Consider the following 26,740-nt stretch of genomic DNA (forward strand, 5'->3'; position numbering starts at 1 on the left):
TACTCGACCCACTTTAACCGTTATCAAGGGTCCCGAACACTGCCGCTTTAAAATTAAAATGTAGCTCGCTCGTTATTCATGTTCAAGCAATACATCAGCGATGGATACAAACAACGAGGGTGTGGTTGGTTGTACATTATGTTCTTTGGAACCTGTAATGACGGTTCAGATTGAGATAAATAAAGTTGTTTTCGTGGGCGGACGAACCACAAACTAGTAAATTAAAGCACGGCCGCGAGACCGTTCATCAGAATGTTCTGTTTTCTTTTGCCTTTCGAGTAACATGTATAGCACCTTTAAACATAGGCACAATTAGTAACGGTGCCTATGTTTAAAGGTGCTTGTATATTTTTACTTGATAGGCAAAAGAAAACATAACATTCTAATGAACGGTCTCACAGCCGTGCTTAAACAAAACTGTGATGATTAACGATTCGAAGGCGGTCCTTTGTTATATTTTTTTCAGAGAACTGAAAAAAGCGTTAAGTATTAATTTTCTTTCCTCTGTTTTTTGTTGTAGCCTAAACACGACAATATCTAACCTTTTTTCAACCCTTCAATGCCCTGTTTAACCACGTACGGACTGTGTGAAGCCCCTGTCCCTCCATGTGGCGCTGCGTAGAATCAGTCCATGTTTTTCGTTTGGTAATTAACACACACTAATTAAAACTTCATTATTTTGAACATGTAGTTTGATCATCGTTGTGCAACTCATTTCAGCGTGTATCCTTGCTCTATAGTTTGAGCACTTGTACTAGTTGTAGAGAAGTTATCAAGCGAACTTGCGTTTATTATCAGATCTGTTAAACCTTTTTTAAGCATCGACCGGCAGTGCAGTTTTAGCATCTTAGGGTGTGTCTCTCACCAAAAGACAAGAGCAAACACAAAACTCCCATGCATACACCCGACAAGCTGTCTGCCTCCACCCAAAACACCTGTTTTTGCCCCAATTTCCACAAATTTACACCTGACCTTTCACCTCGCAATGAACCAACCGGTCCAGTGTTGTTTTCGTGCGGTCAACTTTCCTGCTGTGCCGCGCTGCTGACGGAGTCCCAAAAAAGCGCAAAAATAGTGAAATCGGAAGTAGCCATGCATCTTGAGATTCAGAGCGATCCTTTACGTTTGTATAATACGGATACATGTACACAATGTACATGTACAGTGTACATCAATGGCTTACTATAGGCAGATGTAGGGTGGGCTTTTCATGAACTACAGACCGTACGACCTCTCACGTAAATCTGAGGCTAGGCCTGCATTACAATTACGGCATGCGGGTCACAAACAAGTGTACTATTACACGACATTATAACAAGTAGACATCGATACAATGTGTACACATGCATAATCAGTTTTCAACTGTTTGGGCATACCCTGGGTAAATAAATGTAATGAATAAATAAATGAATAAATAAATAATTACCGACAATAATTATTGACAAATGTCACAATTCTTTTGGTAAAACCTCTTTGTACATTTTACTACCATTTTCGACCATTCTCTCGTCTTTAAGAAAGTCAAATAAGGCTGAGGCTCTATATTATGGTCTCCGATCTGAGTGCGGACACACAGGCCTTTGGGGACCTCATTAATTTTGACAAATATTTTACCCGAAACCCCCCCCCCCCCCCCCCAATGTTTAACTTTGGCTAATTAACCTAGACAGAGAAGCGGACTCGGTTGGCAGCAACATTACGTTATTTTCAAGTACAGTTACTAAGTTGAGAAAAACTTTTCAAATATTTGATTTATGGAGCAAGGAAGCATTTTCCGATTCTTCCTGTTCTCTTTACTTCTCATTTTACTCAGTTCTTAAAAAAAAACACGAAGAAAGATCTTGTGAAGCATGCACAATTCATTAATGTCACGTAACGAGCAGAAACCGATTTCTCTTTTATAACCTAATTCATACCGAACCGATTAACACCTTTGGAAACATAGAAAAAAATATAAATTTAAATAAAGAAATCTTTCAAGTTTTGGAATAAGTTGCAGACGCGTGGATATAAATAACACCTAATCTCCAAAGACCATGTACACGCAGTGTCCTGCTGGAAAATGCCCAAGGTTATGGAGGTTCGATCCCGCTGCGACTAAGCAGGGAGTAATAAAACGATAGCTTTGCTTGAACTTCAGCTTCATAGTTCGGGGTTTATCCGCTGATCTCTTTTCAGTGGGTTTATCTGGCCCTACGATTTTACAGAACCATTCTAATAATTTCCGGCAGTACATGCAAATATATATATGTATATGAAAAATGAAATAAAATACTCATTCCCAAATAGGCCTAATTACCTAACCACTAAAAAGAACAATGTTTGGTCCAAACGTTTGATCTTCCTAATCGGTGTTAATTATAACAAAAGTGGGCGTTACCGAAACTTCCGAACCACTTTAAGAAAGGATAGACAACGGAACCACCGTGACCATCCAACCGAGAAAATGGAAATTTGAAAACTCACTCCATCACGAATGCTACAGCCATGCAAAACACAACTTTAATCTGCAAACGGAGTATAAAAACGGGAAAGAAAAGCACTTACCAGTGACTCGTGTTTCCAGGCGCGTGGTCCTTAGAGGGAATACGAGACTCAAGTTCAAAAGCAACAGGTTCACCTCGTAACTTTTGTACCCCTAGTGTGTGACACACATACGAAGTCACTACTATGCGAGGTATGCTGAACAGCTTAGCCAATCAGGAGCCGAGGTCAAGGGTCAGACCCATACCACTGCATGTGTGAAGCGTGTGAAGCGACAAGAGAGCTTAACATCGTAAACTTTGACTCGATCAAAATTGACCTGGAGGGCAGTGTGTGAAAGGCCAAGTTCAACCCACGCGCACGTGTTTGGTGTTTTGGGAGGAGTAAAAAAAAAATAAAGCCTCAGTAACAACCTGAGAAATCAGATCCACAACCATTTTGCAGTTTTGTGCTGATATATCTCAATTTATTCAGACGATACATTCTAAATACATAATGTCCCAATCTTCTTTTCAACAACTGAACGTATAACTAGCCAGAGGTTTAAATTTCGTCTGCTTTTTTCTGATTGGGATTCGCTCATCAATTGCCAAAAAATAACGATTCACACTATAGGACGCCACCAATCATTTGACTTGAATAGTCGACATCCTGCATAATTAAGAAAAAACACAAGTGATGTGTGTAGCATCAAGCCTTAAGGCTTGACTACCGTCAACTGGGATAACGTTGGCATATTTTTTCCTCTAATATTACATGTCCCAAACTATTTGTGAACTATTTTTTTACACCTGGACCTATTAACTATATAACCTAGTAAGAGCCTCCTAGTATATACTGCCAAAGTTTCCCCGTATATTCGGCGGGCAAACTTTTGCAGGTTATCAGAATGGAGAAAACTGGTATTATTAACTAAACTTATACAATTATAACAATATTTATAGTCTTTGAAATACGGAAATATTCTTTCTACAAATGACTTTTATGGAATCAATTTTATCACAAAAATTGTCCGTTATACCGCGCAATAATAAAACAGTACGGGGTAACTTCTGCTATAGTTACCCAGGATGCCAAAGTTACTCCGGTTTACGGTAGCTGTTTATGACGTCATTGAATTCACTTCGCTTTCAATTTTCAAAGGACGTATTTTATTTGATGGCATATTATTTCCTATAACCAGTTCTAAAGAATATAAGAGCAAATCGATAGTTGAAATTAAATGATAATTTCTAAGATCTCCGGTGTGCATCAAAATGGTTTTGCCCTTCACTAACGTATAAACACTGTATACTCAGTGTGTTACCTCCCGAGTGAAAATTGAAAAAAATCACTCGGGTGGGACATCTTCGGTGTTTCAGTAAGCCTCTGTACTGAACTACTGATGACGTCTTATTTTGTTTACTTGTGCGCTTTTCTATGGGGCTACGAAACCGCCGTCCCCGCCAGGCTCCCATAGGAAAGCACACGTGTAAATAAAGTGTGACGTCATCAGTACATTGGCTCATTGGGATAATGAATGATGCTGTTAATGGTTTTAAACAATGACTGATTATACCTTTAATTCAATTGAACATTTGAAGTTGAATAATTAACTACACACAACTGTGAAAATATATTGTGACGCATAGGCCTACGTCAAATGTTTTATTTAAACTACTCATAATGAAATTAAACTATCCAGAACTTGCTACGAATGAATATTGACAGCAATTTTATAGTCTGTGATTTTATAGTCTGTGATTTTATACATTTATAATTTATCTTGTCTTGATAACGAGTTATACAAGTGTCGGGTGCTCTTAGAATAACAATATAGTTTGTTTGGTTAAAATATGTTATATTTCCAATATAATCATCTTAATCATTGTGAGAAATAGCACATGTACGAAACAAAACGATGTCCATTTTATATTAACACACGCGTGCCTTTTACATACAACACTCGTGAGTCTATGATAGATATAATCTTAGTTTAAGTCTGGTGACCCTACAGTATCGACATAACTAATGTTTTCATTACATGTTCAGTATACTTTCTTCCAAATCCTGTGAATCACATTGCACAATGAATGGCAAGAGATATGAGAAAAAAAATGTCTATGTTGGGAGCATGCGTGCTGTCGCCTATGACATTTGGTTCCTTGATTTAATAATCTTTCCTCTGTATCTCGAAATAAAGTTTGTGATTCTCTATCAACTGTGTGAGCGAAGAGTTAATTAAGTTAACTCTTCGCTCACAATCTTATGATTTTTCTCTACATCTTGTAAATTTTCCTCTACAACTCGTAATAAAGTTCGTGGTTCTCTCTCAATTGTGTGAGCGAAGTGTTAATCAATTTTACGGCACATTCCCAGACGAACAATCTTATGATTTTCCTCTACATCTTGTAAATTTTCCTCTACATCTCGTAATAAAGTTCGTGGTTCTCTCTCAATTGTGTGAGAGAAGTGTTAATCAATTTTACAGCACATTACCAGACGCAAAATCCTATGAATAGACAAAACACTCTCCAAAAAAATATACAGACCTTGATATCATTAACCTGGCAGGATGAGTCAAAGATGAGTATTTTATTATCAATATCATTAACAACCACGAGAGCAAAACAAATTTGGATGGGGTCCTCGTGTTTTGTGTTCAGGCCAGACACCTTTCAGTTGGGGGCAATGAACCGGTTGACGATCACCTATGTACGTCGTAGTGACAGTTTTATCCAATTATCAAGACTCGATAACTCTATCTGCATAGTTCTATGACAATAACTCACAATGTCAAGCAACCAACGATCACAGACTAAAACGTATTATCCTCTTCTTCATATTCTCTTCTCTCTCTTTTCTTTTTCTTTTCATTTTTTTGTTCAAAATTTTTTTTTAAATTTCTCTCTTCCTTTCTTCACAATGAAAACGAAGAAGAGAGATTCAGGATCTACTTTAAAGTTTTAACGCACGAAATTGTCAACTAAAAACATAAGGGTTTTTCGTACTAAGAGATCCTGCATAACATGAAAGGTTGGGCTTAGTTCAGCTCTATATATGGACGAGGAGAAACCTCGTAAATCTCTAACTCCTAAAGTTTAAACGAGAACGTGTGGAGGACGCTTCGCTGGTTCTCGCGCGCTGTGCACTGCTTGAATATACATCAATTTATGCCACTTGGCATAAGGCAAGATGGCGCCCATATGTCCTTCTTAATTGGCTCATTTTCAACGTTGAGGGGTACTTCAATTACATGTGATCCGTATACACCTTATCGCTGGGTACCATTGTCACATGAAAATCCGACTCCTATGAAAATCGGACCCCTATTTCCCTATTATTGGTTGATCCCTCGCACGTGACAGGTCACTCTCCCGACACGATCCTAAAAATAGCATAGTATCGTACTCACGCGTGCGCAGAAATACCAATGAGTCCACATTTCATGGAGTCGGATATTCACGCTACACCGTCTTTGCCACATCTCTAGATAAATACGTCAGTACAGTTTAGTTTACTGCATGTGTCATATCGCCCATATGTATTTCAAAATATGATATCATACAGTGAAGGAAAGGTTATACATTGTGCATTACACCGTTTGTCTGTGGGGGTGTGGGTAGGCATTACATTCACTGAGTGTGGACTTCCGAACAAAAGCGGTCCACATAAACCAGGTAGAGGCGACGTTGTGTGGACTTGGGCAAGTCCACACAGTGTTTCCCTATTGGTGAAAAACAAGTTAAGAGGCATTTTGGGTTAGGTTTATGAGTGGCAAATGAAGAGAAATACACTGTAAAGGGAATCATAGAGAAAAATTGGGTTGAAATGTCTTCACAGTGAGAGTAAAACGATTTTTTTCAGAGCTTTTTGTAAACTACACGACAGCAAGGGAATGTCCACACTAGGTATGTAACGTAAACATTATGTATGTATACACGGGGGTACAACCAGTGTATTTGCCCAGACATTCTTGAAAATTAAGGTCAAAGGTTGTTTTGGGCGGGACTTTAAAATGTAAACATACCCTGGTATAATGTCGCCTGCTTCACTTGCAAATTTAGGTTTAATCACTGTAACTAGATCAACAATCGCTGAAATCGGAGCACGTGCTCTGAATTATTGATTATTACTAATTCCAATGCAGCACCTTCAATAAAATGGGCAATATTTGTGTCATAAATCTCTCCACTTATACCCACTTCGTATTCAAGATTCCGCCATCTTTAATCTTCCTATCCACGAAATCGTCCGCTCACATCACATACACACACGGGTAGCCATCAGAGACCCGTTCACGTGCTGGGGCAATGGTCTATGACACCGGGGCAGACACGAGGATCACGTGATGGCTAATCGAACGGGCTCGTGTAACTTTCACTTACACGAGTAAGCTAAACGAACGCACCCTATGGCACGGTTAACTGTTTTGCTTGTAAGCCAATAAGGAAGGAAAAATTGAAAGACAACAATATCGGCTCATACCTGCACGTCTTCGAATATGTACTGCTCGATTTTACATTGCACTTAGTCACATTAAGTTATCCTTATGCCACATTCAACTTCGTTTGAATTCAACGATTTCTGGTGACGATTTACATGGATGTGTAATCTTTGTAGTTGCGATTCGGCGTAGGCCTAATGTGTAGCCTACTCTTTCTTACAATACCTAAATTTGAAAATAATTCAAGCTACAAAAAAGCAGTCATGTTATGCCGCTCGTTTGGAAAGTAGACTTACGTCTACTCATGAGACCTGCAGGCACTCTATTGTGCACTTTGTTGTGTCTTTACACACGCACACCCCTGTTTGTTTTACATATGCTATGTGGACATTCCTTTGTTTTCGTGTAGTTAAGAAGACTCGGTACAAAAAATAACTTTACTTAAACTGTGAAAACTCTTTCAACCCAATTTTTTTTCTATGATTCCCTATAGTGTTTCTCTTTATTCTGCCACAGATAAACTTAACCCAAAAATGCCTCGAAACCTGTTTTCCAGAAAGGGCGAAACGTTATGTGGACACGGCTTAGTCCACATAACGTCAACGCAACCTGCATTATGTGGACATCTTTTGTTCACAAGTCCACGGTGAATGTAAGACAAACTCACCTCCACAGACAGCTAAACGAACGCATCCCTAATGAATCGCTGCTACAACCTCCATTATACTAGTGGGCTATATGACTCGGTGCGCGGAGAACGCAAGAAGGGTCTTCGTGTCATATAGCGTGCCATTAAAGAGGGTTTTAGAGAAAAAGTTACTAGAAGGAAAATAAAAAAAAGAAGAGCTCGAAGCTATAACAAAACGTGATAGGTCTCGATGCGATGACCTTAAAAACGCGATATTTTATGGGATCCATCGTGTTCATGAATTTGATAAGAATTTCTTAATTAAGTCAAAGTTTACAAAAATGCATCTTGCTTTATCTTCTTGCGCATCACATCTCAAAAACTACTAACAAGTGCATGGTCAGTTAAACGCGTAATTACTGATTACAGTACTAATTACATGAACTTTCTAAACACTATATCTGAGATTAAGTTTCCAATCAGAAGATTCCTCGATCAGTTGCGGCTGGTACTTACTGTTGAAAGTGAAGCTTCGTCCCCCCTCTTACAAAAGACAACTTTCAGCGCCTTCTGGAACTGCTTGTACTTGATGGCATATATGAACGGGTTAAGGCAGCAGTTGAGAGCACCTAACCCGATCATAATGTAGAATATGGGCGAATTGAAGTCGACTTCCACGCCGAGGTTGAAGAGGAAAAAGTTGACTTCGCTCGGGGCCCAGCAGATGACGAAAATGGTAGAGACGATCATGAGGGTCTTGAAGGTGTTACGGCGAGCACGCATCAGAGACTCCCCCTGGCCCTCGGGAGCTTGGCCGGTAGATGGACCGGCAGCCGCCGGTGCAGGCAAAACTCGCCCAGCTCCTTTCTTCAGGACCACCGCGATGTGGACGTAGACAACTAGCATGACAAAGAAGGGTACCAAGAACCGGCAGGCGAAGATAAACACGCCAAGGGCTTCTGGGTGTGCCACCGGATTCAGCACGCACTCACCAGCCTCGTAGTAGCGGAGGTAGATGCCGAAACCGTTGAACAGGAATCCGCACACCCAAATTCCGGCAAAAATGACGGCTATGGCTCTCTTATGATAGGTCAGTGCTTGGTACTTGAAAGGGAACACTATGGCCAGGTACCTCTCTAGAGTAAGGACGACCAGGTTGAATGTGGATGCGGTGAACAGTCCCCATTGGAGGTAGCCACTTTCCCACATAGCGCAGATAAACACTCCAGTAGCCCCAGGAGGTATCGGATCAGGGATTGGTACGATATTCAGAAGCAGAGTCACCAACGACCCGAGGAGATCGATCAGGGCTTGGTTGAAGATGAAGGTGTTTGTCAGGGTGTGCATGAAACGAACCTTAGCGATGACCGCGCACACCAAACCATTACCGCAGATCCCAACGATTCCCACAACTGACTGAAATGCCCGTGTCGCTTGCTCAGCCATCGTGAATCTCAGCGCAAGTTACTCGAAAAGTTGAAGTCCTCAAAACCAAATGCTTGACCCTGCCCTGTACATCCTGTATTTATAGTCTCATCCTGTCGCAAATATCAACTTGGTGATTTAATAAGCTTCGTAAAATTTTCAGCGAGAACGTAGTCATTATACGTATCCATTCCTTACGCTTTCCAAGGAGCCAGGCAACTCCAGAGAATGGAAAACAAAGTAATTAGCGCCATGACGCAGTCTATGTAGAAATCTGAATTTGTACTTGCTGACGAACTAGCGAATTATTGGGTTTGCCATCCTGTGAATTATTTGCACAATCCGAATTATTTGCCAAGAAATTGCATTTTGCGAGGAGAGCTTTGGGGATATTCTCCCTTCCCAACATAATTACGTTAAGATTTGAAAATTAGACCATACAGCGCCACAGTATATTTATTCCCTGAAAATTGAATTGAATATCAAACAATGGGACTCGTGGCTAGTGGATCGGCGGGAAAACAGTTACACCCAAAAAAATGCCATATGGTTCAAACTGGCGATTCATAATTGCTCCGAACTAAATTAGTCCGAAGATTTGAATTACATTTGACGTTTAGTATTTTACAACAATGTGGTGCAGGTATGGGTTACGCACGCAGCTCGAAAAAGCTAGCTGGTTATACATGTATTGCCATTTTGTGTTGTTATTTTAACCAAACTCATTAGTGGAATCCGCCCATACTGGTGCCAACGTGGATAATGGCTGCCGCTGGTATACACGTCTGCACATTTTGATGAGGAAAGCATATTGTCCATAGTGTGCCAGATGAAATAATGGTGATTTAACAAGCACCTTTTTTTTCAGAGCACTGAAAGAAGCGACTTGAAATCTTTGATGATTTCCGGCAAAAAATAACAAGAGAATGTCGTGACTCGCCGGTTTTGGTCGTACTGTCTTATTTCCACAGAGTAAAAATTCACTGCCACAAACCGAGACAAGAGAACAGAGTGAAATGTTCACTAGAATTTCGACTGAATTGATTTTTTTTCTTCAGAGTATTTCTATCTAAAAGTCTAGTGATTTTTTTTAATAAATCGTTTAGTCCCTAGTTTCAAGCAAAACAACATCAAAAGATGCCATAACGTACAGTTGTGCTGCCACCAATAGTTCGAGAATGCCCTATGCTAAAAAAAATCCGCAACGGAAATCGATTAAAAAAATGTTGGGGGTTTTGTGACATTGGTTGCACCATTTGTTGCAAAATTTAACGTGAAAGCATGAAAACAATCTTACTTTATATACAGAAAAAGTCTCAGTGATAATTCGTACATCCAAACAATGCATCCTATTATGCACTAGGCGCAGTCTTTGCTAACTGAGGTCACTGGCTGCAATGTCTCCCCACTTCTACCGAAGAGAGTTCTCAGGGCCTTCCGGAACTGCTTGTACTTGATGGCGTATATGAACGGGTTCAGGCAACTATTTGAAGCAACAAATGCAACCGACACGATGTAGACGACAGAGGTGAAGTCCACTGCCACGCCAAGGTTGAAGAGGAAGAAGATGACCTCGTTAGGCGTCCAGCACACAGTGAACGCCACGCAGACGATTATAAGGGTCTTGAAGGTGTTACGGCGAGCACGCATCAGCGACTCCCCCTGGCCCTCGGGAGCTTGACCGGTAGACGGACCGGCAGCCTCCGGTCCGGGCTGAATTCTGCCAGCTCCTTTTTTGAGAATCACCGCGATGTGGACGTAGGCGATCAGCATGATGATAACGGGAATGAAGTACGTCACGACGAACACGGCCACACCAAGAGCTTGCGGATGGGCCACTAGCTTCGATTTGCACTGACCGGCTTCGTAGTAATAAATGAACTGACCGTAGCTGTTGAAAAGAAAGGCTGAGATCCAGACGCCGAGAATGACGGCTATGGCTTTCTTACGAGTGGCCAACAATTGGTACCTGAAGGGGAACACTATGGCTAGGTACCTCTCCAGAGTCACTGCCGCTAGATTGAAAGTTGAAGCAATGAACAGTCCCCATATGAAAAAGTTGGACACCCACAACTTGCAGAGAAGTACTCCGCTCGCTCCGGGAGGTATCGGGTCGGGGATTGGTAAGAGACTGCTCAGCAAAACGAGCAACGACCCGAGGAGATCGATCAGGGCTTGGTTGAAGATGAAGGCGTTGGTCAGGGTGTGCATGAAGCGAACCTTAGCGATGACCACACACACCAAACCATTGCCGCAGATTCCTACGAGTCCAACGAAGGTCTGAAAAACCCGAAGTGCCAAGTTTTCTTCAGCCATGTCTGTAGCGTAGCCTACTCGATCTGAGCAAACTGCGCGGAAAAGAGCTGCTTTTTATGGGCAACTGCTCTTTACCCCCGACATTCATCGAACATTCCACGATATATATTTTTATTAAATAGTATGCCAGTCTAAATCTGATAACCAATTTCTACAGAGGACGGTAGTTTTATTGTCCTATAATCAATTCGTGAAAAGCGTCGGCTAGCAAACCTATTACTGCAGTGATAATTTGTACGGCAAGGCCGGGTTATAATGAAAATTGTCGAAGTCAATTTTTGGTTGTCCTTGCTCCTTTAATAAAGCGAATTGATTTGAGCAGAGAAATATGTCGACCTGGAAAAATAGCAGCGGTGAAAACAATCGCATCACAAAAGGGGAAATAAATGGCCTCTAAACGTTAATCGTGTTTATCAGGGGAAATGATAATTGCATGGGGAATATTGCTACGATAATGAATTTCATTCACCAATTATTAACTTCTCTTGCAAACAACCAGGGCGATGTTTTAATTTCCTCTCCATTTCAGAGGAACTGAAAGAAGAGTCCGGAAGAAACAAACACGCCAAACTAAAATTTAATTTGAGTTAAATTGAAATGTGGACGATATACTTTTGGGAAAGGGTTGGGAATAAGTCAATAAAGCAATCAAAATGTCAACCCTATTTTTGGAATAAAGATTGCAAATAAATTCCCGCAAAAAAAATTGCTGTCGGAACTCATTGCCTTATTCCTGAACTACCAACTTGTAATATTGCCAAGGCTGAAGAAAATATAATTCAATTTCCTCCTAGCACAATAATTGTAAATGCCCAACCACTAAAACCCAGTGGCCTACATCTGTATTGAAGTCTTTAGTGATTACCGCAATGCTTTTAGACCCAAGCAGACCTACTCCGCTAAGTTTTCACCTCAAATTTGATTATGAACAGGAGTGCTCTGAATAATTTTCTTTGTTTTTTTTCCCAAGGTACCATCTGTCGATGGGGGCGCTGTTCAAAACCGACGATTATGTACACTAACGGACACTATATGGTGCTTTTCAGGCCGATACATACGCGAAATTAAAAAAAAAATGGCACCCGGAACGGCCGATGGCAAAAAACACGGCACCACTTCTTTTTCAAAAGGGCACTTGTTCAGAAAAAAGGGCTACTCTTTACAAAATAATGGGGGGGGGGGGTGTTAAGCGCTGGTGAAAAAAGGGCATTTGAATGGAAAAGGGCAGTCTTTACAAAGTATTGGGGGGGGGGAGGTTAAATACCCACCCCCCGCTGGCTAAGCCTATGCTATAACAATGAAAATCAAATCAAATTAGGTTTGCCCTTCACCGACGTATAAACACTGTATACTCAGTGTGTTACCTCCCGAGTGAAACTTGGAAAAAATCACTCGGGTGAGACTCGAACCTACGACCTCCTGAAGGGCAAAACCTAATTTGATTTACATCACCCCGACGCAAAAATTCCATCTTATAAATAATGAAAATCAAGCCTCTCATTATTAGACATTCACGCATTCGTTTTTATAAACGAAGAAGAGTTTGTTATTTTCATTTCACAAAATGTTTCGAACAGAATTAACACAACGCATAGATCTTTGAACTGATCCATTGCTGGCTATGATGCATCATTCGTGTTTGTTGCGAATTTTGTATCGATAAGAGGGTCAGCAATTTTATATACGAGGTAATTAATGTAAAAGAAGTAGAGTGGTAAGTTCCCCACATAATTATGCACACTGCACATTTGGGGACCGTTTTCATCCACAATGATTGCGATGATCACCGAGATACAAGATAAAGATGACATTTTTTTCGGCATTCTTAGAACATTCAGGCATTTTTAGCGATGAATGTAGAGAGGTTATATAAGTATTCGTTAACTACCCTTAGGGCTTACACTTGTTTAATGTATAATGCATGTGGAGTTATGCTTTGGTCAAGACTATACTACTCACTTTTAGCATTAAAAAAAGTACTCACTACAGAAAAGTCCCCTTCAGTGATTATTCATTCATCAAAACAATGCATCACATTTTGCATGCAGTCTCTGCTTTATGTCACTGGCTGCGATGTCTCCCCTCTTTTACCGAAAAGAATTTTAAGGGCCTTCCGGAACTGCTTGTACTTGATGGCGTAAAGGAACGGGTTGAGACAGCTGTTTGAGGCAACAAATGCAACCGACACGATGTAGACGAAGCAGGTGAAGTCCACTTCCACCCCGACGTTGAAGAGGAAGAAGATGACCTCGTTGGGCGTCCAGCAAACAGTGAACGCCACGCAGACGATCAGGAGGGTCTTGAAGGTGTTACGGCGAGCAGCCTACAAAGCAGCACTCCGCTCGCACCTGGCGGTAGCGGCTCAGGAATCGGCACCAGACTGCTCAGCAAAACGAGCAACGACCCGAGGAGATCGATCAGGGCTTGGTTGAAGATGAAGGCGTTGGTCAGGGTGTGCATGAAGCGAACCTTAGCGAAGACCACACACACCAAACCATTACCGCAGATTCCTACGAGCCCAACCAAGGTCTGAAAAACCCGAAGTGCTAAGTTTTCTTCCGCCATATCTGTAGCGTACTCGATCGGCTGAGCAAACTGATCGGGATAGAGCTGCTTTTAATGGGAAACTGCCTTTACCCCATAGTCAGTCATTACCAGCCATCTTCGTATAGCCGCTGCAAAATCCAGAATGGCTGGTCTTCACAGCATGCAATCATTCTCGATCAAGTCCCAGTTCCGTTATAAATTAATAAATTAAAACCATTCACGTGATCGATCTAGGCTTCCTTAGGCCTGTCCCCTATTCAATAAGCTTCATTGGTAATGTACTGACCATTCCTTTCAGGCGTATCGCGGCAATGACTACAGCGGAGCAATTAACAACATCTTTTTGAGTGATTGCAAACCTTTCATGTACATGTAGTCACATCATACATGAAAGCTTTACCTTGGTAAGCTAGTATAACTCGAAATTTTGGAGGACTTAATATTTTGAGTCCTTTATAAGCCACACAAAGCAAATCTAGATGAAATCAATGATCTCTCATACATTCGACTACTCTCTTCATTAGTAAAAAAAGCTCTTCTCAGAGTTTTTAATCATATATATTGTCCATGTCCAATCGAATTCCAGACATCCATTAAGGCAAATTGCCCATTTATGACCTTGGATCCGGAGAAAGATGTCGGCTTTTTGGATTCATTAATTATTTTCTGATTTACAAAGTACAGTCGACTCTCATTATAAAGAGTACTTTTATAAAGAGGTTCTGCTTATAAAGAGCAAATTCTGAGGTCCCAAATCTCAGGTTCTCTTTGTGTTTCTTTGTTTCGCTGTCCTTTTATAACAACATTCCTGTTATGAACAGGTAATTTGTCTAATCCCATCGACCTTGTTATAACCAGAGTCGACTGTACTGTATACTGACACCGTACTAATGTGCCTGATTGGTCACACTAGCAACTGTTTCGTGGATTATTGGGGCATGGGTTGGGGGTGGTATAGTTGCAGTTTCAGAAAGACAGTGTATCGTTTGCAGCACAATTTTCGTTTCTAATGCTGCTTTTGTTTACTTTCATTATTATTACCGTTTCTAGAAAAAAATAGGTGAATTGACTGAGTTTTGAGGTTATAACATGTAGAGGTACAATGCTAGGAATTTCCCCAAAGATGCACATTGCAGATTTGGGAGACCGTTGATGTGTAAGGCCGAATAAAAAAAACCCCATGTTTTTCGTCCGGGCCTTTGAAAAAAAAAGGAGGAAGCGGGTTTTTTTATTTTTTATTTGTTTCAAGATGGCCGCCATTTAAAAATTTCCTGAAACCGTTGGTGTTTCCACTGTTCAAAGACACTTTTAAAATGAAAGATAAGTTGGACAAGAGAACTGAACATATTTACAGTGTCATTTAGACTTGTATTGGTCTACGATTTATTTTCCAATGAATTTGTGGGCTTTTCCGGTGTTTTTTTACTGCATTTTTCAAAAATAAAAAATAATAAAAAATCCAGGCGGCCTCCAAAAAGGAAGCGGGCGGGGACGAGAAACATGTTTTTTTTTACTTCGCCTAATTACAATGATCAACGCAGTACTGTATAAAGGTGATTTTTGTTCTTAATACCTGATACAGAACATTCTGTCCAAAAATCTTGCTTTATGTGGAGGTAAATACATGAAGCGAACCTTAGCGATGACCACACACACCAAACCATTGCCGCAGATTCCTACGAGTCCAACGAAGGTCTGAAAAACCCGAAGTGCCAAGTTTTCTTCAGCCATGTCTGTAGCGTAGCTTACTCGATCTGAGCAAACTGCGCGGAAAAGAGCTGCTTTTAATGGGCAACTGCCTTTACCCCATAGTCAGTCATTACCAGCCATCTTCGTATAGCCGCTGCAAAATCCAGAATGGCTGGTCATCACAGCATGCAATCATTCTCGATCAAGTCCCAGTTCCGTTATAAATTAATAAATTAAAACCATTCACGTGATCGATCTATGTTTCCTTAGGCAACGTGATTACATACACTATGTCCACTATTCAATAAGCTTCATTGGTAATGTACTGGGTCATTCTATACATTTAGGGTCCAAAGTGTGACATTTTTCTTGTCCCTGTTACCTTGGTACTTTGTAATTTGCCATTCAAGCATCATTAAGAATGACTTCAAATGATTGTTTATTTGTTGGGTAGGTTAGTTTGCTATTCATAATCACTCTTGGAGGATGACTGCATTAAGGAGTGCATCAGAATTGTACAATCATAGATGTCAGATGTAACAGGGACAGGAAAAAAGTGGACCCCAAATTTGTAGAATGACCCACTTACCATTCCTTTCAGGCGTATCGCGGCAATGACTACAGCGGAGCAATTAACAACATCTTTTTGAGTGATTGCAAACCTGTCATGTACTTGTAGTCAAATCCTACATGAAAGCTTTACCTTGGTAATCTAAAACAACTCGAAATTGCAGAGGACTTAATTTTTGGAGTCCTTAATTATTAGCCACAGAAAGTAAAGCTAGATGAAATTAAGAATCCCTGGTACAATCCACAGCTCTCTTCATTTAGTAAGAAACGTTTCATGTCAGACTTAATGTTGTCGATGTCCAGTCAAATTTCAGACATCCATTAGGGCAAATTGCCCAAAATGACCTTGGATCTGGAGTAAGATGCCGACGTTTTGCTTTAATTAATTAATTATTTTCTGATTTACAAAGTACATGCACTGTTAAATGTGTCTGATTGGTCACCATAGCAACTGTTTCGTGGATTATTGGGGCATGGGTTGGGGGTGGTATAGTTGCAGTTTCAGAAAGGCAGTGTATCGTTTGCAGCACAATTTTCGTTTCTAATGCTGCTTTTGTTTACTATCATTATTATTACCGTTTCTAGAATAAAAATAGGTGAATTGACTGAATTTTGAGGTTATAAAATGTGGAGGTACAATAGAATTTCCCCAAAGATACACACTGCAGATTTGGGATACCGTTGATGTGTAAGGCCGAATAAAAAAAAACCATGTTTCTCGTCCGGGTTTTTGAAAAAAAGGAGGAAGCGGTGCTTTTTATTTTTTATTTGTTTCAAGATGGCCGCCATTTAAAAATTTCCTGCAACCGTTGGTGTTTCCACTGTTCAAAGACACTTTTAAAATGAAAGATAAGTTGGACAAGAGAACTGAACATATTTACAGTGTCATTTAGACTTGTATTGGTCTACAATTTATTTTCCGATGAATTTGTGGACTTTTCCGGTGTTTTTTTACTGCATTTTTCCAAAAATAAAAGATAATAAAAAAATCCAGGCGGCCTCCAAAAAGGAAGCGGGCGGGGACGAGAAACATGTTTTTTTTTTTTACTTCGCCTAATTACAATGATCAACGCAGTACTGTATAAAGGTGATTTTTGTTCTTAATACCTGATACAGAACATTCCGTCTAAAAATCTTGCTTTATGTGGAGGTTAAAAACAAGTATACAGTATTCGCTAAGTGCCATTAGGGCCTATACTATAGTTTTTAAACAGCACAAGCGTTCGTCTGTATCCTCAATCTTTCACAGTACTTATGCATTTAGAGTTTTGCTTTGGTCATGCATGACCAGTACTCACTGTTGGCGGTGGCAAATCGTCAGCAATCGTAATCTGCCTACCCAGGAGCGTTTTCAGAGCCTTTCGGAACTGCTTGTACTTGATGGCATACAGGAATGGGTTCAGGCAGCTGTTTGAGGCAACAAATGCAACCGACACGATGTAGACGAAGGAGGTAAAGTCCACTTCCACGCCAAGGTTGAAGAGGAAGAAGATGACCTCGTTGGGCGTCCAGCAAACAGTGAACGCCACGCAGACGATCAGGAGGGTCTTGAAGGTGTTACGGCGAGCACGCATCAGCGACTCCCCCTGGCCCTCGGGAGCTTGACCGGTAGATGGACCGGCAGCCTCCGGTCCGGGCTGGATTCTCGCGGCTCCCTTCTTGAGGACCACTGCGATGTGGACATAGGCAACTATCATGACGATGACAGGTAGAAGGTATGTCACCATGAAGACGGCCACGCCAAGAGCTTGCGGATGGGCCACTAACTTCTGCTTGCACTGACCGGCTTCGTAGTAGCGAATGAAAATTCCATAACTGATGAAAAGGAATGCCGACACCCAAACAGTTAATATTGTGACTACGGCATTCTTACGAGTACCAAGCACTTGGTACCTGAAGGGGAACACAATGGCTAGGTACCTCTCCAGGGTCAATGCAACCAGGTTAAAAGTGGACGCTGTGAACATGACCCAGTTGAAATATTTTGAAATCCACAGCCTACAAAGCAGCACTCCGCTGGCACCTGGCGGCAGCGGGTCAGGAATCGGTACAACACTGCTCAGCAAAACGAGCAACGACCCGAGGAGATCGATCAGGGCTTGGTTGAGGATGAAGGCGTTGGTCAGGGTGTGCATGAAGCGAACCTTAGCGATGACCACACACACCAAACCATTGCCGCAGATTCCTACGAGTCCAACGAAGGTCTGAAAAACCCGAAGTGCCAAGTTTTCTTCAGCCATGTCTGTAGCCTACTCGATCGGCTGAGCAAACTGATCGGGATAGAGCTGCTTTTAATGGGCAACTGCCTTTACCCCATAGTCAGTCATTACCAGCCATCTTCGTATAGCCGCTGCAAAATCCAGAATGGCTGGTCTTCACAGCATGCAATCATTCTCGATCAAGTCCCAGTTCCGTTATAAATTAATAAATTAAAACCATTCACGTGATCGATCTATGTTTCCTTAGGCCAACGTGATTACATACACTATGTCCACTATTCAATAAGCTTCATTGGTAATGTACTGGGTCATTCTATAAATTTAGGGTCCAAAGTGTGACATTTTTCCTGTCCCTGTTACCTTGGTACTTTGTAATTTGCCATTCAAGCATCATTAAGAATGACTTCAAATGATTGTTTATTTGTTGGGTAGGTTAGTTTGCTATTCATAATCACTCTTGGAGGATGACTGCATTAAGGAGTGCATCCGAATTGTACAATCATAGATGTCAGATGTAACAGGGACAGGAAAAAAGTGGACCCCAAATGTATAGAATGACCCACTTACCATTCCTTTCAGGCGTATCGCGGCAATGACTACAGCGGAGCAATTAACAACATCTTTTTGAGTGATTGCAAACCTTTCATGTACATGTAGTCAAATCATACATGAAAGCTTTACCTTGGTAATCTAAAACAACTCGAAATTGCAGAGGACTTAATTTTTGGAGTCCTTAATTATAAGCCACACAAAGTAAAGCTAGATGAAATTAAGAATCCCTGATACAATCCACAGCTCTCTTCATTTAGTAAGAAACGTTTCATGTCAGACTTAATGTTGTCGATGTCCAGTCAAATTTCAGACATCCATTAGGGCAAATTGCCCAAAATGACCTTGGATCTGGAGTAAGATGCCGGCGTTTTGCTTTAATTAATTAATTATTTTCTGATTTACAAAGTACATTTTCTGTTAAATGTGTCTGATTGGTCACCATAGCAACTGTTTCGTGGATTATTGGGGCATGGGTTGGGGGTGGTATAGTTGCAGTTTCAAAAAGACAGTGTATCGTTTGCAGCACAATTTTCGTTTCTAATGCTGCTTTTGTTTACTATCATTATTATTACCGTTTCTAGAATAAAAATAGGTGAATTGACTGAATTTTGAGGTTATAAAATGTGGAGGTACAATAGAATTTCCCCAAAGATACACACTGCAGATTTGGGAGACCGTTGATGTGTAAGGCCGAATAAAAAAACCCCATGTTTCTCGTCCGGGTTTTTGAAAAAAAGGAGGAAGCGGTGCTTTTTATTTTTTATTTGTTTCAAGATGGCCGCCATTTAAAAATTTCCTACAACCGTTGGTGTTTCCACTGTTCAAAGACACTTTTCAAATGAAAGATAAGTTGGACAAGAGAACTGAACATATTTACAGTGTCATTTAGACTTGTATTGGTCTACAATTTATTTTCCGATGAATTTGTGGACTTTTCCGGTGTTTTTTTACTACATTTTTCAAAAATAAAATGTAATAAAAAAATCCAGGCGGTCTCCAAAAAGGAAGCGGGCGGGGACGAGAAACATGTTTTTTTTTACTTCGCCTAATTACAATGATCAACGCAGTACTGTATAAAGGTGATTTTTGTTCTTAATACCTGATACAGAACATTCTGTCCAAAAATCTTGCTTTATGTGGAGGTAAATACATGAAGCGAACCTTAGCGATGACCACACACACCAAACCATTGCCGCAGATTCCTACGAGTCCAACGAAGGTCTGAAAAACCCGAAGTGCCAAGTTTTCTTCAGCCATGTCTGTAGCCTACTCGATCGGCTGAGCAAACTGATCGGGATAGAGCTGCTTTTAATGGGCAACTGCCTTTACCCCATAGTCAGTCATTACCAGCCATCTTCGTATAGCCGCTGCAAAATCCAGAATGGCTGGTCATCACAGCATGCAATCATTCTCGATCAAGTCCCAGTTCCGTTATAAATTAATAAATTAAAACCATTCACGTGATCGATCTATGTTTCCTTAGGCAACGTGATTACATACACTATGTCCACTATTCAATAAGCTTCATTGGTAATGTACTGGGTCATTCTATACATTTAGGGTCCAAAGTGTGACATTTTTCTTGTCCCTGTTACCTTGGTACTTTGTAATTTGCCATTCAAGCATCATTAAGAATGACTTCAAATGATTGTTTATTTGTTGGGTAGGTTAGTTTGCTATTCATAATCACTCTTGGAGGATGACTGCATTAAGGAGTGCATCAGAATTGTACAATCATAGATGTCAGATGTAACAGGGACAGGAAAAAAGTGGACCCCAAATTTGTAGAATGACCCACTTACCATTCCTTTCAGGCGTATCGCGGCAATGACTACAGCGGAGCAATTAACAACATCTTTTTGAGTGATTGCAAACCTGTCATGTACTTGTAGTCAAATCCTACATGAAAGCTTTACCTTGGTAATCTAAAACAACTCGAAATTGCAGAGGACTTAATTTTTGGAGTCCTTAATTATTAGCCACAGAAAGTAAAGCTAGATGAAATTAAGAATCCCTGGTACAATCCACAGCTCTCTTCATTTAGTAAGAAACGTTTCATGTCAGACTTAATGTTGTCGATGTCCAGTCAAATTTCAGACATCCATTAGGGCAAATTGCCCAAAATGACCTTGGATCTGGAGTAAGATGCCGACGTTTTGCTTTAATTAATTAATTATTTTCTGATTTACAAAGTACATGCACTGTTAAATGTGTCTGATTGGTCACCATAGCAACTGTTTCGTGGATTATTGGGGCATGGGTTGGGGGTGGTATAGTTGCAGTTTCAGAAAGGCAGTGTATCGTTTGCAGCACAATTTTCGTTTCTAATGCTGCTTTTGTTTACTATCATTATTATTACCGTTTCTAGAATAAAAATAGGTGAATTGACTGAATTTTGAGGTTATAAAATGTGGAGGTACAATAGAATTTCCCCAAAGATACACACTGCAGATTTGGGATACCGTTGATGTGTAAGGCCGAATAAAAAAAAACCATGTTTCTCGTCCGGGTTTTTGAAAAAAAGGAGGAAGCGGTGCTTTTTATTTTTTATTTGTTTCAAGATGGCCGCCATTTAAAAATTTCCTGCAACCGTTGGTGTTTCCACTGTTCAAAGACACTTTTAAAATGAAAGATAAGTTGGACAAGAGAACTGAACATATTTACAGTGTCATTTAGACTTGTATTGGTCTACAATTTATTTTCCGATGAATTTGTGGACTTTTCCGGTGTTTTTTTACTGCATTTTTCCAAAAATAAAAGATAATAAAAAAATCCAGGCGGCCTCCAAAAAGGAAGCGGGCGGGGACGAGAAACATGTTTTTTTTTTTACTTCGCCTAATTACAATGATCAACGCAGTACTGTATAAAGGTGATTTTTGTTCTTAATACCTGATACAGAACATTCCGTCTAAAAATCTTGCTTTATGTGGAGGTTAAAAACAAGTATACAGTATTCGCTAAGTGCCATTAGGGCCTATACTATAGTTTTTAAACAGCACAAGCGTTCGTCTGTATCCTCAATCTTTCACAGTACTTATGCATTTAGAGTTTTGCTTTGGTCATGCATGACCAGTACTCACTGTTGGCGGTGGCAAATCGTCAGCAATCGTAATCTGCCTACCCAGGAGCGTTTTCAGAGCCTTTCGGAACTGCTTGTACTTGATGGCATACAGGAATGGGTTCAGGCAGCTGTTTGAGGCAACAAATGCAACCGACACGATGTAGACGAAGGAGGTAAAGTCCACTTCCACGCCAAGGTTGAAGAGGAAGAAGATGACCTCGTTGGGCGTCCAGCAAACAGTGAACGCCACGCAGACGATCAGGAGGGTCTTGAAGGTGTTACGGCGAGCACGCATCAGCGACTCCCCCTGGCCCTCGGGAGCTTGACCGGTAGATGGACCGGCAGCCTCCGGTCCGGGCTGGATTCTCGCGGCTCCCTTCTTGAGGACCACTGCGATGTGGACATAGGCAACTATCATGACGATGACAGGTAGAAGGTATGTCACCATGAAGACGGCCACGCCAAGAGCTTGCGGATGGGCCACTAACTTCTGCTTGCACTGACCGGCTTCGTAGTAGCGAATGAAAATTCCATAACTGATGAAAAGGAATGCCGACACCCAAACAGTTAATATTGTGACTACGGCATTCTTACGAGTACCAAGCACTTGGTACCTGAAGGGGAACACAATGGCTAGGTACCTCTCCAGGGTCAATGCAACCAGGTTAAAAGTGGACGCTGTGAACATGACCCAGTTGAAATATTTTGAAATCCACAGCCTACAAAGCAGCACTCCGCTGGCACCTGGCGGCAGCGGGTCAGGAATCGGTACAACACTGCTCAGCAAAACGAGCAACGACCCGAGGAGATCGATCAGGGCTTGGTTGAAGATGAAGGCGTTGGTCAGGGTGTGCATGAAGCGAACCTTAGCGATGACCACACACACCAAACCATTGCCGCAGATTCCTACGAGTCCAACGAAGGTCTGAAAAACCCGAAGTGCCAAGTTTTCTTCAGCCATGTCTGTAGCCTACTCGATCGGCTGAGCAAACTGATCGGGATAGAGCTGCTTTTAATGGGCAACTGCCTTTACCCCATAGTCAGTCATTACCAGCCATCTTCGTATAGCCGCTGCAAAATCCAGAATGGCTGGTCTTCACAGCATGCAATCATTCTCGATCAAGTCCCAGTTCCGTTATAAATTAATAAATTAAAACCATTCACGTGATCGATCTATGTTTCCTTAGGCCAACGTGATTACATACACTATGTCCACTATTCAATAAGCTTCATTGGTAATGTACTGGGTCATTCTATAAATTTAGGGTCCAAAGTGTGACATTTTTCCTGTCCCTGTTACCTTGGTACTTTGTAATTTGCCATTCAAGCATCATTAAGAATGACTTCAAATGATTGTTTATTTGTTGGGTAGGTTAGTTTGCTATTCATAATCACTCTTGGAGGATGACTGCATTAAGGAGTGCATCCGAATTGTACAATCATAGATGTCAGATGTAACAGGGACAGGAAAAAAGTGGACCCCAAATGTATAGAATGACCCACTTACCATTCCTTTCAGGCGTATCGCGGCAATGACTACAGCGGAGCAATTAACAACATCTTTTTGAGTGATTGCAAACCTTTCATGTACATGTAGTCAAATCATACATGAAAGCTTTACCTTGGTAATCTAAAACAACTCGAAATTGCAGAGGACTTAATTTTTGGAGTCCTTAATTATAAGCCACACAAAGTAAAGCTAGATGAAATTAAGAATCCCTGATACAATCCACAGCTCTCTTCATTTAGTAAGAAACGTTTCATGTCAGACTTAATGTTGTCGATGTCCAGTCAAATTTCAGACATCCATTAGGGCAAATTGCCCAAAATGACCTTGGATCTGGAGTAAGATGCCGGCGTTTTGCTTTAATTAATTAATTATTTTCTGATTTACAAAGTACATTTTCTGTTAAATGTGTCTGATTGGTCACCATAGCAACTGTTTCGTGGATTATTGGGGCATGGGTTGGGGGTGGTATAGTTGCAGTTTCAAAAAGACAGTGTATCGTTTGCAGCACAATTTTCGTTTCTAATGCTGCTTTTGTTTACTATCATTATTATTACCGTTTCTAGAATAAAAACAGGTGAATTGACTGAATTTTGAGGTTATAAAATGTGGAGGTACAATAGAATTTCCCCAAAGATACACACTGCAGATTTGGGAGACCGTTGATGTGTAAGGCCGAATAAAAAAACCCCATGTTTCTCGTCCGGGTTTTTGAAAAAAAGGAGGAAGCGGTGCTTTTTATTTTTTATTTGTTTCAAGATGGCCGCCATTTAAAAATTTCCTACAACCGTTGGTGTTTCCACTGTTCAAAGACACTTTTCAAATGAAAGATAAGTTGGACAAGAGAACTGAACATATTTACAGTGTCATTTAGACTTGTATTGGTCTACAATTTATTTTCCGATGAATTTGTGGACTTTTCCGGTGTTTTTTTACTACATTTTTCAAAAATAAAATGTAATAAAAAAATCCAGGCGGTCTCCAAAAAGGAAGCGGGCGGGGACGAGAAACATGGATTTTTTTTACTTCGCCTAATTACAATGATCAACGCAGTACTGTATAAAGGTGATTTTTGTTCTTAATACCTGATACAGAAGATTCCGTCTAAAAATCTTGCTTTATGTGGAGGTTAAATACAAGTATATTCGTTAAGTGCCATTAGGGCCTATACTATAGTTTTTAAACAGCACAAGCGTTCGTCTGTATCCTCAATCTTTCACAATACTTATGCATTTAGAGTTTTGCTTTGGTCATGCATGACCAGTACTCACTGTTGGCGGTGGCAAATCGTCAGCAATCGTAATCTGCCTACCCAAGAGCGTTTTCAGAGCCTTTCGGAACTGCTTGTACTTGATGGCATACAGGAACGGGTTCAGGCAGCTGTTTGAGGCAACAAATGCAACCGACACGATGTAGACGAAGGAGGTAAAGTCCACTTCCACGCCAAGGTTGAAGAGGAAGAAGATGACCTCGTTGGGCGTCCAGCAAACAGTGAACGCCACGCAGACGGTCAGGAGGGTCTTGAAGGTGTTACGGCGAGCACGCATCAGCGACTCCCCCGGGCCCTCGGGAGCTTGGCCGGTAGACGGACCGGCAGCCTCCGGTCCGGGCTGGATTCTCGCCGCTCCCTTCTTGAGGACCACTGCGATGTGGACATAGGCAACTATCATGACGATGACAGGTAGAAGGTATGTCACCATGAAGACAGCCACGCCAAGAGCTTGCGGATGGGCCACTAACTTCTGCTTGCACTGACCGGCTTCGTAGTAGCGAATGAAAATTCCATAACTGATGAAAAGGAATGCCGACACCCAAACAATTAATATTGTGACTATGGCATTCTTACGAGTACCCAACACTTGGTACCTGAAGGGAAACACAATGGCTAGGTACCTCTCCAGGGTCAACGCGACCAGGTTAAAAGTAGACGCTGTGAACATGACCCAGTTGAAATATTTTGAAATCCACAGCCTACAAAGCAGCACTCCGCTCGCACCTGGCGGTAGCGGGTCAGGAATCGGTACGAGACTGCTCAGCAAAACGAGCAACGACCCGAGGAGATCGATCAGGGCTTGGTTGAAGATGAAGGCGTTGGTCAGGGTGTGCATGAAGCGAACCTTAGCGATGACCACGCACACCAAACCATTGCCGCAGATTCCTACGAGCCCAACGAAGGTCTGAAAAACCCGAAGTGCCAAGTTTTCTTCAGCCATGTCTGTAGCGTAGCCTACTCGATCTGAGCAAACTGCGCGGAAAAGAGCTGCTTTTTATGGGCAACTGCCTTTTACCCCATTCATTCATCGAAAATTCCACGGTATATTTTTTATTAAATCATATGTCAGTTTGGTTGAAAATGAAGGCGTTGGTCAGGGTGTGCATGAAGCGAACCTTAGCGATGACAACGCACACCAAACCATTACCGCAGATTCCTACGAGTCCTACGATACTCTGAAAAATCCTGAGTGCCGAGTTCTCCCCAGCCGGCCATCTTCATATAGCCGTTGCACAACCCAGAATGGTTGGTCTACACAAGACACAATCACTTTTTATCAAATCCCCCTTTCCATTTCTAAATTAAAACCATTCACGCCGAACTAAGTTTCACTATGCTAACCTGATTACACTAGGCCTATGCCCCCCATTACCTATATGCATTAAGAACGTCAAGTCCTATATGAAATTAGCTTTACCTTGGTTATCTTAAATTGCTCAAAATTGTAGAGGACCTAATTTTGCGAGTCCTTTATTAGCCACAAAAAGCAAAGCTAGATGAAGTTAAGGATCCCCGATACAAAGGACTGCTCTCTGCATTAGTAAGAAAGGGCCGTTTTGAGGTTTTTAATCAGAATATTATACCGTCGAAGTCCCATCGAATTTCAGTCATCCATCAAGGCAAATGCACTTATGACCTTGGCGTGGATCCGAAGAAAGATGCCGACTTTTTGCATTCATTAATTTCTGATATACTTTATACTTCGTCACCGTTTTCACGAAGGGACGGGCATGTCAAAATAATTTTGACAACTTTTTCGATTTCGAATTTTTTCTTCACTATTTTGCTTTAAAACATGGTACTTAAGCATTCTGACATGACTGTTTCCGTAAGCAAAACATTATTAACTCCGGAATAACATTAATGACGCCAGGGGCAGGCATCTCGATAATTGCATTTTGCGTTTTCACGAGGAGACGCGAACGTGCCTGCCCCTTGAACACGTACAAAACGTATTGCACGAAGAGGCGAAAAGTAGGTCAACAGAGATTTTCGTTTTCATGAAGGGACGGGCATCTTTGTAACATTCTCAGGCTGCGCGCG

At 41.2% G+C, this 26,740-nt stretch overlaps 6 protein-coding genes across 6 annotated transcripts in view; all 6 read right to left on the reverse strand.

Moving 5' to 3' along the window:
• The window catches only part of LOC119723442 (multidrug resistance-associated protein 5-like), a 29,485-nt gene extending 26,894 nt beyond the window's left edge, over positions 1-2,591 (reverse strand). The window contains exon 1 of the mRNA XM_038194100.1: positions 2,548-2,591. The gene's annotated coding sequence lies outside the window, so the exon portion shown is untranslated. The remainder of the gene's footprint in view (positions 1-2,547) is intronic.
• A 5,442-nt stretch (positions 2,592-8,033) lies between these two features.
• LOC119723971 (beta-3 adrenergic receptor-like) lies at positions 8,034-8,984 on the reverse strand. Its single transcript, XM_038194894.1, has one exon. It carries the CDS (start codon positions 8,982-8,984, stop codon positions 8,034-8,036), a length of 951 nt encoding a protein of 316 aa, XP_038050822.1.
• Positions 8,985-10,252: 1,268 nt separating this feature from the next.
• Positions 10,253-11,362, reverse strand: LOC119723972 (galanin receptor type 2-like). The gene has a single exon (XM_038194895.1). It carries the CDS (start codon positions 11,277-11,279, stop codon positions 10,323-10,325), a length of 957 nt encoding a protein of 318 aa, XP_038050823.1. The 5' UTR covers positions 11,280-11,362; the 3' UTR covers positions 10,253-10,322.
• A 1,909-nt stretch (positions 11,363-13,271) lies between these two features.
• Positions 13,272-18,325, reverse strand: LOC119723973 (galanin receptor 2b-like). Its single transcript, XM_038194896.1, has 2 exons — positions 17,369-18,325; positions 13,272-13,578 (listed from the first exon to the last, which is right to left on the reverse strand). The coding sequence occupies exons 1-2, from the start codon at positions 18,323-18,325 to the stop codon at positions 13,336-13,338; spliced, it is 1,200 nt and encodes a 399-aa protein (XP_038050824.1). The 3' UTR covers positions 13,272-13,335.
• Positions 18,326-21,833: 3,508 nt separating this feature from the next.
• On the reverse strand, positions 21,834-22,878 carry LOC119723974 (galanin receptor type 2-like). The gene has a single exon (XM_038194897.1). The coding sequence runs from the start codon at positions 22,876-22,878 to the stop codon at positions 21,916-21,918; it is 963 nt and encodes a 320-aa protein (XP_038050825.1). The 3' UTR covers positions 21,834-21,915.
• A 1,796-nt stretch (positions 22,879-24,674) lies between these two features.
• LOC119723975 (galanin receptor type 2-like) lies at positions 24,675-25,637 on the reverse strand. The gene has a single exon (XM_038194898.1). It carries the CDS (start codon positions 25,635-25,637, stop codon positions 24,675-24,677), a length of 963 nt encoding a protein of 320 aa, XP_038050826.1.
• Positions 25,638-26,740: the final 1,103 nt, after the last annotated feature.

Source organism: Patiria miniata, unplaced genomic scaffold (genome assembly GCF_015706575.1).
Source record: "Patiria miniata isolate m_02_andy unplaced genomic scaffold, ASM1570657v1 HiC_scaffold_17, whole genome shotgun sequence".
Taxonomy (NCBI): Eukaryota; Metazoa; Echinodermata; class Asteroidea; order Valvatida; family Asterinidae; genus Patiria; species Patiria miniata.

Excerpts from the sequence above, each read along its gene's own strand:
- LOC119723971 (XM_038194894.1), bottom strand. The coding sequence starts at position 8,984 with ATGGCTGAGCAAGCGACACGGGCATTTCAGTCAGTTGTGGGAATCGTT.
- LOC119723972 (XM_038194895.1), bottom strand. The coding sequence starts at position 11,279 with ATGGCTGAAGAAAACTTGGCACTTCGGGTTTTTCAGACCTTCGTTGGA.
- LOC119723973 (XM_038194896.1), bottom strand. The coding sequence starts at position 18,325 with ATGGCTGAAGAAAACTTGGCACTTCGGGTTTTTCAGACCTTCGTTGGA. Across the intron at positions 13,579-17,368 it reads CAACAGTGAGTACTGGTCAT|ACCCTCCTGATCGTCTGCGT; the intron begins GCATGACCAAAG and ends AACACCTTCAAG.
- LOC119723974 (XM_038194897.1), bottom strand. The coding sequence starts at position 22,878 with ATGGCTGAAGAAAACTTGGCACTTCGGGTTTTTCAGACCTTCGTTGGA.
- LOC119723975 (XM_038194898.1), bottom strand. The coding sequence starts at position 25,637 with ATGGCTGAAGAAAACTTGGCACTTCGGGTTTTTCAGACCTTCGTTGGG.